Source organism: Cavia porcellus, unplaced genomic scaffold (genome assembly GCF_034190915.1).
Source record: "Cavia porcellus strain 051 isolate PalLab524CR breed Dunkin Hartley unplaced genomic scaffold, mCavPor4.1 scaffold_4, whole genome shotgun sequence".
Lineage (NCBI taxonomy): Eukaryota > Metazoa > Chordata > Mammalia > Rodentia > Caviidae > Cavia > Cavia porcellus.
This window is the reverse complement of record NW_026947487.1, coordinates 77239170-77252348: the sequence shown is the minus strand read 5'-3', so window position 1 is coordinate 77252348 and position 13179 is coordinate 77239170. Positions and strand designations below refer to the sequence as shown.

Below are 13179 nucleotides of genomic sequence, written 5' to 3'. Positions count from 1 at the left end.
TATAGACACACAGCTACCATTTTTCAGATATTGCCTTATTAACCCTTCACACATCTTATGATGTAGCTATTATCATTTTAAACAGATTAAAACCCCCTTCAATCCTCAGCAATCTGCCTGAGATTTCATAGCTAAGATGCTAATTCAGGGAGTCAGTTTCACTGCTAAGATTATTCCTATGCTCAGTAGGACAGCACACACACATAATAATCTATAAACTTAGGACAAAGCTAGCATTTCCATTTGCCAGCTCTTATCATGTCCCCTTAATTTTCCTTTACGTACATGGTCTGCACACAGAGAGAGGTTGGGACATAACTATGGCCTAAAGAATGGGAAAGGGGTCCAACTTCTAAATCAAGATACCTTTTGAAAATGTCCAACTTAAATCAGAATCTGTTTCAACTGGGGAGTAGGCAATGTATAACTTCCTTTCTTAAAAAATTAAAAGTACAAGTACAAGAAAAATTACCAGTCCTTGTAGGATCTTACAGTTATCCTTCTAGGATAATACAGTTCTGTATTAAAGTTCCTTTGCCTTCTTACCCAACATTTTTTCTATGCTGTTCCAAAATCAAAATCTTACAGATGCAAAAATCTTTAGGGTTTAGCAATCTGACAGGCAGAGACCATAGAGCTAACCAAATCCAGGTTTACAGTGAAATCTTGAATCTAAAGCTCCTCTCTTAACCGTGACACAGCAAAAATGATAAAGTTTTCTCTCTGACCACGCGTTCTAGGGCCAACATTGAATTCTCCATTATTTTTCTGGGTCTTTCTCAATGCATTAGTGTTTAGTTATCTTTTACACATAAAGCTGACATTTCACAAATATGACAAATCTTGAGTAAGGTAGATACAGCACATTGCTTATAAATGAACCTAAGGCTTAATGTGCCAACTTATCACAAACACTCCAGAAACCCTCTTAATAAAAATGATTGAAACTCATCACCAACACATTGAGAAGATTAACTGTTCAAAATTTTCATTATGCATCACATGTGAATAAGCAGCAAAGAAAAAGCATCTACTATATGTAAATTTCCATTAAAATAAAATTGATTTATTCACAATCACAAATTATGTTAAAAGTAATTTGATTAGGTTATTAATAGCTTTATTATATTTAAGTTTTATTGTAAAAATATGTAGGTGTTAGTGTATTTAGAAATTTGTTTCTCTTGCTAGATTTATCTATGTTATAACTACATTTTGTTTTAGTATCATAAGTGCTACCTGATAAAGGTATTTTCTCTGAAATGTAAAAAGATCGATGAAAATGCAATTTTGACAAAGGTATTTTGGACCCAATTTATTATGACAAATTTTAAAAAGCAGGGTAACCATAAGAATGTAGGGATTTGTAATAAATGATAAAGAAAATGTGGTATTTATATACAATGGAGTACTACTTTGCCACAAAGAAGGATAACTTGAATCATCTGTAGGAAAATAGATGCATCTAAGGATAAGCATAATGTTAAGCAAAATGTCAGACTTACAAGTTTAAATATAACATGGCTTTTCTTATATGAGAAACCCAAATACATAATCAGAGCAAAATAAAAGATAAGACACAGGGAGATAAAACTTTTGCAAATATAAAACCTAGAAATGGAGGAAGGGAATGGAAACAAAAAGAATTAAAATGTATCATGTATATGTAACAACTTCCCCAAATGATGATAATCCTTATGCACTACAAACATACTAAAAAAAAAAAAAAAAAAAAAAAAAAAAAAAAAAAAAAAAAAAAGCAAAGAAAAAAACCATTTTAATTAGGTACTCCTTTGTGAAGAGTATAACAAGTATCTACAAAATGATGGTATTTTTTATCTACCAAGGAAAACAATAAGACTTTCTGATATCACTAGGGAAAATGAGGAAGCAGAGTACTTAAGTTACTTTTTTTGTTAGAGGAAATTAAATTGGGTTTACATTCCTTGTCAAAGAAGCTAGTTTCAAAATTATTTTCAAAGGTTAAGAAAGACCTGGAACAAAAACAGAAGGGTATATACGGTGCACTTATTCTGAGTTTAAAGTGCAGAAATTAGAACTAAAGGGAATCGTCTGAAGTGGCTCATGCAAGTTGAGATGCCAACTGCCCCGAAGTCTGTGAGTGACACTGTTTTGCTAAAAAAGCACGTCTACTACAAGCATCCAACTGAAATATTTATGCCCTAGTATTTCTGAGTGAAGTCAAACTGTAACTGTGTAGGAATCATTTAAATGATTTATGTTGTTATCAAATTGTTTAAGCCTCTGTTTAGCTTTAGAGATGGCTACATCTATAAGAATGAAATTCTGAGTTTTTCTTCCTTTCTTTCATTGCATATTTATCATTTTAAAATAAAAACTATAATGATTTTGAGGTATAGACTGGAAATTTTATATTTCTCTACAAACTTTTATTTTGAGACAGGATTTCACTATGTAGTTCAGGCTGACCTCAAACTCCTGGTGATCCCTTTGCCTCAGCCTGCCAAATACTGGAATTATAAGATTGCATGCCTGACTATCTACAAAGACTATGTTTTAGCAGGAGTTCTAGAATGTTGATATCTAAAAGGCAAATTTTCTTCTGTGATAATATACATACACTTGCAATGGAAAGCCGAACAACATTATTATTGTCTCAAAACATACTTTACTACAAAGAATATATTCTGTAAAAGGGAAGATCCAAGGGCTTGGGGCTGCTTCCTGGTACAGCACTTGCTGAAGGTGTGTGTGTGTATGTATCCCCAGCACACACAAAAAAGATACAAGCACATATACGATATATATTTGTCAGGATATCCTAATGCTTCTGTGTATGCTAATACAACAAATAAAAATCGCTCCTGTACCTCTCATATCGGTTAAGAAATAAAAAACTCTGAATACACTATCTCCAAAGCCTTTGGGAGTTGTACTTTGGATTAGATCCACTGAACACTTAAAAAAATTTTTTTTCTTACCTATTAAATGTTTCACTTAAAAAAACAAAACAAAAACCTAAAAACTTCAGTCTACTGAAAAGGATAGTGTATTACAGAATCATACTATTTACAACTTTGTGAATATGGGTTTAAGAGAAAAAAATTTTAAGTGATGCAATAAAGCACTTGATTTTTAATATCCAAATTATGATAAAGTAGACTCAACTGGGTAAGTCTTGTAGAGTGAAGAACTCCCCATATCCAATGCTGGAGAACAAGAAGCAGCAGCTCCAACTACACTTTTAGGAGATGAATTTGCTGATATAGTTCTTTCTATGCAACAGAGAAAAGAGCTTCTTTTGTGGGAACTGCATCACGTTCCCCTACACCATCCCATAGCACCCTAGAAGGGCACAGAAAAGATTGTCGCTTACTGTTAAAGGCCAGTAACCACATCTTTTTTATACCTTGATTTTTAATTATTAACCAAGGATCAGCAAATATGCTTTGATCATTAACTTAGATACCATAACTAAAATCAACAACTAAGGCAACTGCTTTAATGAGACCTTAGTGTTCATTTTATTAAAATACCTATCAGCAATATTCTGAACACATGTTCATGAAGTTGCACATTGCACAGTATGGATACACCACAGTTCTCTCCAATTACTCTCTGATTTTAGGACTGTCTCCATGTTCTTGGTGCTATAAATAACATCACAGAAAACAATTTCATATTTTTCTTTTATAAAGTAAGTATTCTGAACAGTGCTGAGTCTCCAGGCTATTTAAAAATAAACTTTTAGAGGAACTCAAAACAATTTCCCAATCCAATCCTTTAACAGCATCCAAGTTGTGGTAGTTCCCAATGACAAAAAGTCATTTTAATAAGCACTTACTACTGAACAATCTTTAGTGTTTATTTTTTGCAAGAGTTTTGGCAAGATATTTTATTGAAAGTAGCAACTTGGGGGAATCACATATCTACTTAATACAAATATCTTTTTTTTTTTTTTCTTCAAGTGTTTCTATCCCAAATGGAGACTTAAAAAATATTTCACTGTAGATAAAGGATATTTTACTAATTTCACAACAAAAAATACGGGCTGAAAAACTTTTACACTAATAGAGTTAACTAATGTTTTTATAGACACCAGATGTATAGGGGTAGTTAAAAACTACCTTTTAGTTTCTGTGATTATATAAAAATTATAGGTTATCAGATAAGGAAGACATAGATTGTATAAGACCGTACCATTCTGTCCCACTAATTTACAGTGATATAGAATAAAATACCCTGCTTAGGTGAGGGGGAAAAAAAGAAAAAGAAAAAAAAAAAAAATCAATGAGAAACCATTCACATACCACTACGTGCCATTATAGGAATGGGGTTGGGGGAGGGTTCTTTTCTGACAAAAGCTGTTATGTTTTATTTAAATTTCCCTAGGCATACTGCAAAAACACGCTCAATATATTTCTGTAGCTGAGATAAAATAATGACAATATTTAATAAATATTACCTTTGGTTTAGAATGGAGGGTTGTTCTATGTTCCATCCACCTCCATTTCCAGTGAGCATGGTAACTTGCTTTGTCAATTTATTTGAAATGTCTTCACATTTATTCATAAGTCTTATAACTACATCCCTTTCTTGGATCAGTGTCTTACAGTTCCATATCAAATCTTCTGATAAGCCATTAGTTTTGGACATCTTTGTGAACTATGGCATAAAAAAAATAATTTAATGGGTCAGATTGAGTACATAAAAAAAGGCAATTTCTTTTAGGGAAGCATTAATTAATTTAAACTTTTATTAATCATCTTAAAGAATTGTTAAAAGAACCTGATTCCTCACCTCCACATCCAAATTCTTGTATTTCACATTGACATCGTACTGTCACTTCAAATTCATTATTTTTAAATAAAATACTTTTTCCATAAAATGCAAAATCTCAATTAGCAAGTTGCTGTTAGTACCTATTAACTTTTTTCTTCAAAATCTCAGCTGCACTTTTCTTTATAATAGTACCAAAATGTAGTAACTGTGTATCTGACTAGTCAGTACTTTTTTGTTTTTATTTATGATTAGTATAAGACCTACCTTCCTAAAACACTTTTCCTCATCCATCATCAATGTAATCCCTGCAGTTCCTGAAATTTCAACTGTATGTCATTTAATATTTTACTTTTTAACTAACACTTGGAAAAACACTACATGAATCAAAACTTAATTATGGCTCTGGGAGAACAGCTCAGTGGTACAGTGCCTTTCTAACATGTAAGGGCCTGGATTCAAGCCCTAGCACTACTACCACACATACCATTAGGACTGATTCAGTAAGTTACCTAAAACCAATTTCAATGTAGCACTTGGATAAGTGGATTTTTGTGAAAGTTCAAAAGAAGTTATTTTTCAAAATTAATTTTTTCCTTTTTGAGACAGGGTCTCACTTTGTAGCTCAGGCTATCTGTGAACTCACTTTGTAGCCCAAGCTGGCCATGATGATCCTTGTGTCTCTGCCTCCCGAGTGCTGGGACTCAGGTGTGCACCACCATGCTCAAAAAAATTTATTTGTATTTATTTTTCAAAAAAAGACACTGATACTTCAAATATAAGATATACCAGCATTAGAATTTTTCACACAGATAGCTAAAAAATATATCCTAAATAACATTATAAATAATATTTTTAGCAAAAAAAGATGGGAAAACTCAATAGTTGTTAAAAAGCTTGTTGGCTAAAAAAACCCCCTCATAATCTAGAAACAAAGGTAACTAAAATAAGCCAGTGTAGTGGCATAAGCCTGTAATCCCAGTACTCAGGTACTAAAATAAAACCATCTGTTAGGAAAACACCACACACAGTTCTGATTCACGTATCTTAATTAAAGCATTCATCCAAGTTACAACATGAATTGCATTATCAATGCTAAACAATCCCTGCAATCACAGCATATTAAAATTCAGAATAAAGCTCATGCAATAAAATTTGAAGTTATAGAATAAATATACTGATAATTTTATGACAATGGAGTAGGTAACAATATGATTTTCATTTCTATACTAGAATAAGTTGGTAAGATAAAAACTATCCAATCTATACCAAAGCCATATTATTAATGGTCTGTAGAAGTTTAAATGAAATCCATTAAAAAAGAAACTACTTTTCACACATTGTGAAACAACATTGTGTGTGTGAAATACTTCTTGTACACTACTTCACATACTAACAAGGACAACATTTATTATCACAAGGTGACCTCACTTTTATGCTTTGCAGAGAGAAGAGCTACACATACATAATAGGCTAGATACCAATATTTAAGTATTAGAAATCCTCATTAAAACATTTTTGTTTTTAAATGGAACGAAACTGTAGACCAAAAGTTTATACAGTGATTTATATATATATATATATATATAACCAGTAAGACTAATCAAGGATAAGAAAGGAACAGAAACTGTGTGCTTTTATGTAGAAAGAACTACTGGATGCCTTTTATTTAGTAACTCAGTAAGTAAATTACTTTTGTTCTGCAACCAACCAACACAGTGAGAGTTCTTCTTTTGTGTGTGTGTGTGTGTGTGTTAGCATATACTACTCTACCCGGTGAAGGTGAAGGTACCTGGTAGATAGAAGGTAATTTTTAATGTAACAACTGGTATTGTAGGGCAAAAAACCCTTCACAGGTATCTAACATATGAACTGATAAAATCTAGGCTCCAGGAAGTTCTTTTAATAAGGTCTGAAAGAACAAAGCACTTCTTTCATCGAAAGAAGGGCAGTATGTCTGATCCTACAGAAGTAAAGAGATGAGCCTCAATAAGAAAGGAGGGAGAATACATTAAAGAGGTACCAGAAAATGGTTATTAGGGTTTTAGGTCAAATGTGACACTATTTCCTCTTCAGAAAGAGCAGTAGGACAATACTGTAAAACTAGACAGAAAGCCAAAATGCACAAGGAATGCTATGAAGTGAGAGACAGCTGACTGATCTGTGATACTTAGGAGGAGAATCCACTAGGTGTGGGGATATGACAGAGAAGAGAGGTAAATGTGATTCCCAATTCTGGCTTAAGCAACTACGTGATTACTGGTATTGAGACACAGAACTTTACCAAACAGAGGGAAATCTGATTCTAGATAAATATTAAATTTGGGTACAGGGGAAGAGCTCCGTGGCAGCATACATGAGGTGCCTAGTATACATGAGGTGATGGGTTTGATCCACAGTACTACCAAAAAACAAAACAAAATATTTATTTTAAAATCTGGGGTTGGTGCCAAATTTGGAAGAGGAGCAACCCAGTTTATTTAAATATATAGATCCAGAACTTATGGAAAAGATGTAGGCTGAAGAAAAAGATGGTGCACAGGTGGCCATCAAATCAGAGTCAGTAATGGGGATGAGACTATGTATGGAAAAGCATATGGCACTGACAGACCAATAGACAGAGTAAAACTTTGAAGAATGTAACATTTTAAAGTTTTAAAACAGAAGAAAAGAGCAAGAAAAAAAAAAATGCACAATGTAAGAGGGAAGCTAAAGAAGTGATGATTGCAAAAAGGAGATTGTAGCTTCAACTCTCAAAAGCACAAGCAACTTACCTGATTTCTTTCACTGATTAAAATGAACTTATCTAACAATGTAGCACATGGTAAATGCTAATTTCTATAGCATTTCTCATCGACAGTTCTGAGGAATTAAATAAATATTTATTGTCGTTATAAATATACACTGTAACTGTGCAATAGTGATGCTTTTAAATCTAAAGATGTTATGATATATTTGAAGGTTAGTAATTAACCACAGTATAAACTTAGCGATGAATAATCAATTGCATTCTCCCACCCAAAATAAAACCTTTATTCTAAGGAATAGCTAATGAAATAAAACATGTACTATTAAGATTCTTCACATAAGTAAGTCTTATTACTTTTATAAATAAAGCCAGTATTAGACTATCCTAAGGAAATACATACAAATTAAAGCTAAAGTGCGATTCAAAAATGAATGTGGCATTATTCTCAAAATACTTTTTAAAACGTTACATAACAAGTCATTTGGGAAAAACACCCAGCATGTCATGATCTGATGGGTAATTATCATCTTCCTGTTCTCTGCCTCTAAAGCACTTCTGGAATGGCAGAATTTCTACAGTATCTTCCTAAGATGAAAAAATTACCAGTCACAGATTCCAAACTGTTGGATTGCTTATACTGTCTTAATTTGTAAATCTAACATTGATATAAAATATACATTTATTAATTTTGTGGTAGTGCGGACTGCACCCAGGGCCTATGACTGAGCTATACCCTCAGCCCTTTTGTATTTTGAGACAAAGACTCACTAACAGCCCCAGGTTGGGCTTGAAGTTGTGATCCTCCTGCCTCAACCTCCCACAGTGCTGGGATTTTGTAAGTGCATGCCATCATACCTGGCTCTGGCTCTTTTACTTTTTAAAAAATATAATCTAGCAGGACTGAGGATACAGCTCAGCAGCACAGCACTTGCCTGGCAAGCACAAGGTCATGAGTTTGATCCCTAGTACAAAAACAAACACAGGGATTTAGCTCAAGGGTGTAAGCCCCTGCCTGGCAAGCATGAGGTTTTAAGTTTGATCCCTGGTACCAAAACAACAAACAAAAAAACCCACACCGACACCCACACAATAAGTCATTCAGAAATCATAACAAAGAGTTAAAATATAGAGGTGACCAATCATTTGGAGAACTTGGAATTAAAGGGAAAGCAGCACTTATTCTCCATTTTGGAAAGAAAACAAACATGTGGAAAGATAGGTACAAGAAAGCTTTTTTACAGGTCATTGTTAAGGAAGTAGTAATGACAGTATTAAAATATTAATTTTTCAATCCCTCACTGAATTATGGATTTAGGCATGTAGCATCAATAGCTGCAGTCTCACATGCAAAAAACCCATCACTGTCTTCTGATGAAAGAACTACTGCACATATGCAAACAAAAACAAGGCAACTCAGAACTGGACAAACAGAATGCTGAGCAAAAATAAAAAAGCAGTCATGTAGATAGTTTACTGTACAGACTGTGAAAGGAATTCAGTTGTAACAATGCAAACAGTATAAATGACCTTCAAAACTATCATATCACAGCAGGACTTGGAATTGTCAGCAGCTATGTGAGGTAAAGATGACAAAGAGAAGAGAGCTAACTGCTACTCAGCTATAATGTTAAATTGACAGATAAGATAGAAAACTGATAAAAAGCACCATATACTGGGAGTGCACAGGTGATGAGGAATCAGACAAATGCAGTTAAACCAAGTTATGTGTGGGGAATAGGCTCAGGAAAGAGATGGCCATGAAGATGAGGGGAGAATAGCTCACAGAATTACTTCACTTCTTAATCCTAAATGCAAGCATAAATAAGAACAATTAAATTTAACCAAAAAAGGAGCAGAAAGCCAGTATGTATTCCTACAATGTCTTCATTAACTCAGGGTGGAAGACAAGCATCCACCACTGCAATCTTGATTCTGCTATCTTCCAAAGAAAGATTAACTGTCCTAGTCACTTAGCTTCACCAAAAAGTGAAAAGGCAGGATTTTAAGTAAATCTAAAGTTACTAATGAACACAAAAACATGATCCTACTTACATGGTATGAGATATTCAAATGTATACATAAATAATTAATGGCAAATACATTTTCAGTGGTGAGTATCTGGTAGAATTTTGGGTAAATGTTACTTTCTTCATCAAATTTTGTTTCAGTTTTACCCAAAATCATTTTCAAAAATAATTATTTTTATGGGCAAGAAAATAAAAATATGTAACTGCTATCTGCTGGACAATTACATGAGAACAACAATATGAACATGGCCCTGATTACTACCTCTTTGATTAAAAACATAATTATCAGTTACAAGACTCTTCAAAAAGTAGTATGCGGCTGACATACCCTACTCTTGCCACAGTGTGTCACTCTTACTGTACAAATATTTTAGCATTCCTCTGGGGAGAAATTCTTTAAATGATATTTAGTTCTCAGATTATTTAATCCTTATTTAACAAGTTACAGCCTGAGGACAGATTTCTAATCCTATTCATTATTATAAAGAGTAGGCAGCAGCCTACAAAGCACTTAGGATACATTTATAACTTTAAAAAAAAAAAGCTTATCGAACTTACACAAAACAAAGCTTAGTACAGTAATCTTAAAAACAAAACAATGAAGCCTCTGTATCTGGAAAGAGTAATATAAATCACAATACCTTGATAAAATTTAGACATTTTACAGAACTCACTGAGTAAAACAATGTAAAAACAAGATCTAAAGTCCAAGTTACCGGTAGATGTAATGGAAGAAGCATGAAGTACACAACATGAACTATGTCTGAACTGTTTGGTTAACAGCCAATGGACACTACATCTACACAATCTAAACGTTGAAATATATGCATATAATAAAAACTTTAGATTGAGCTATTCATGAATAACGGATTGGTCAGTATAAATGCATTACTTATTCTGATTTATGTATTAAATAAAATACAATGTGACAGATTTATCATAAGCATAATATTATTTCACCTTAATGTCCTCAAGGTTAGACAAAAATTCAGTGAGGGGATAGTGAACTGATGACACTAAATGTGCGAAATTTGGCAATAAAAACACAATTTCACTACATCAATACTGGCTTTTAAACTAATGACATTTTTGGCTTGCTACATTTCCAAAGTCCATCTGATTTTCTGAAAAGAGCAACTAAATTACTGCTTATATGTAGAAAAACTACAGGTCAAATTATAAAGAAACCTTGAAAGTTACATTATTTTTGATACAAGGGGAAAAATGAGCTGCAAACATAAATACACTCTGGGATAATGCACTTTTGTAAAAAAACAACTTCATGTAAAATGAGGTGATTAAGTATAATCCATGGCAAGAAAATCATTGCAATATAAAGATTAAAAATTACTGTGCTGATTAAAATAGATGGCACTATGCAAGCATATTATGTTTATATTCTATATTACTTACAGCAAACTTATAAGACCTTGAAAAAACCAACAATCCATAACTCTTCAAATTTTGCTAAAATGTATTGCGAATAATTTCCAACTTTACTCTTAAATAAGTATCAACAATAATTTTAAGAGCTGACTAGATATCAGCAAACCATTGAGTATACAATGCTCTGTCATTTTCATTAGTTTTACTGAGTGACATGATCAAAATCTTGTAATTTTAACTGCCATAGAAATTTCCAAATATATCAAAAAGACTTCTGCTATTGTTTCAAAGTAGTTTAGAGAAAAAAGTATCAAATCTTAACGATTAATGGGAGAGAATGTATATGGCTTTTTACCACAACACACATAATATTGACCTTTCTTCTGATAATTATATTATAGTAAAAGTTGTTCTATATAACAGTCATAGTCAAACTCCAGCATTATTGAAAAGTAAATGGTAAAAATTCTAATTGAAATTGAAAGCTTATACAAACTTACTAATTTAAACTCTTAATGAGAAAATTTATTAACCTACTTTTCTCAGGATAGTAAACGTTATCACTAAACTCAAGTAAGAAAGTCTACTTTTAAGACACTTTTTAACTATTACCTAAAATATTCGACATTTGGATGGCTAGTTAGAACAAACAATATAGTCTTTATGCTCAACTTTAGAAATTTCCAAGTAGTTAGGAGGTTTAAGTAAGCAGTGTATAATCTCCAAAGTCCTGTCAAGACTAAACTATGCCAATTAATTAGTAGGGGAAACATAGTTTCTACACGTTAAGTTAATGAATATTTTTAAAAACATCTGGTGCATACACCGCTGGTAAAATTGTACAATTTTCTTTTACTGTAAGATATCTGGGCAAGTAGTTACAGTGACTAAACAAAGTAGTACAGATAATTGCATTCCTTATTAAATAAATTAGAATCCCAACAAGCCTGAGCAACCCAGTTCTCATAGGAGACCATTAAAGATGAAAAGAAAGAAGAAAGGAAAGAAAAGAAGAACAAGAAAGCCCTTCAGCAAATATTTTAACAAATAATCACCCAGACAAAGCCAAACAAGTTTTGAAAAGGCCTGCTTTGACAGATGTTCTCTGGAAAAAGCAAAGGCTTCGGGCGAAAGGAATGGTCTTATTTTTTTTTTTTTAAAGCTATGAAGTACTAGCAACGTTTCTATTTTTCAAACATTTTAATTTTTAAAATGCTGCGTTTTTTAAACTACTGTGCAGGGCTCTCCCTGTCAGTACTTTACAACACTTCACAAGGGTACTCACGCACATTTGGGTTTGTAATAGGCATAAAATTAAACACAAAAGCAACTTTGCTTAATAAGTTAGGAAAGAAAATGTCCTGAAAAGCTTTACAAAGCAGCCAGAGCCACTTCCTGTTCAAAAACTGTAAAAACTCATCCATACTGCTTTTATTCTAGGGCCTAGATACAATTTATGCTATATAAAACCAATATCCTAAGAGTTGAAGCAATATTTGAGTTCTTACACTGATCTAGGAGTAAGATTTGATGACTGTTGACATTTTTAAAACTCAAATGCAGGTATTTTGGATAAGGCTTGTTTACAGGAAATCAAACTTCACAAAATGATCATGCAAAGAGTACTTACCAGTGCTTATGCCTTCCCTTCACCTAATGCTTGAATTCTAGGTTTCCACAAATTTTCTATCTTTCCAATTAAAAACGCTGCAGCCTGATACACTCCATAAAATGGCCGTGATGTTTAAGCAAAAAAAACACATTAGAGACTGAGCTATCATTTTAGAAGAAAAAGAAAACAAACAATTGCTTTCTTTGTGGTGATGCCGGAAACAAGCTGGCATTTTGAATCATGGAGCTCCTCTGGAAGTTGCTATTGCTCTTTGAGCAGTTGCAGTAAAAATTCTGCCACATTCTTTCTTTCTGCATGGCGCCTCAGCAGTAACAGATCAGAACAGGCTAGCAAACAACTCCTTCCTAAATGGAAGCTCTAATTTCTTCTTCTGCAGTGAAATGAACCAAGTTTCTATGCAAAAGAATGAGTGACAGTATGCTCAGCCAATCAGCTTGGATTTTTTCAGGAAAATCACCCCTTAATTCATTCAAAATTAGGTCATATGACACTATTTGAAACTCTATTGGTTTACAATGAAAAGCAATGTTTGACTCTCCACAGGATAAGGCCACCCATCTATTGCCTCCCTGGGCTGAAGACAACTTGACTATAAACGGTACTGTAAATTAAACACACACACT

The 13179-nt window shown here is 33.1% G+C and overlaps 1 protein-coding gene across 2 annotated transcripts in view; it reads right to left on the bottom strand.

Annotated features, from left to right (window-relative positions):
• The window catches only part of Smarcad1 (SWI/SNF-related, matrix-associated actin-dependent regulator of chromatin, subfamily a, containing DEAD/H box 1), an 84829-nt gene that overhangs the window by 20204 nt on the left and 51446 nt on the right, over positions 1-13179 (bottom strand). Inside the window, exons 1-2 of one of the 2 annotated variants that reach the window (XM_013154893.3) lie at positions 12554-13141; positions 4448-4647 (exon numbers count right to left, since the gene is read on the bottom strand). In XM_013154893.3, the coding sequence (XP_013010347.1) occupies positions 4448-4638 (191 nt within the window). In that variant the 5' untranslated portion in view covers positions 4639-4647; positions 12554-13141. Of the gene's footprint in view, positions 1-4447; positions 4648-12553; positions 13142-13179 lie in introns of those variants that run through there. The other variant, XM_003472105.5, reaches the window with a different exon arrangement.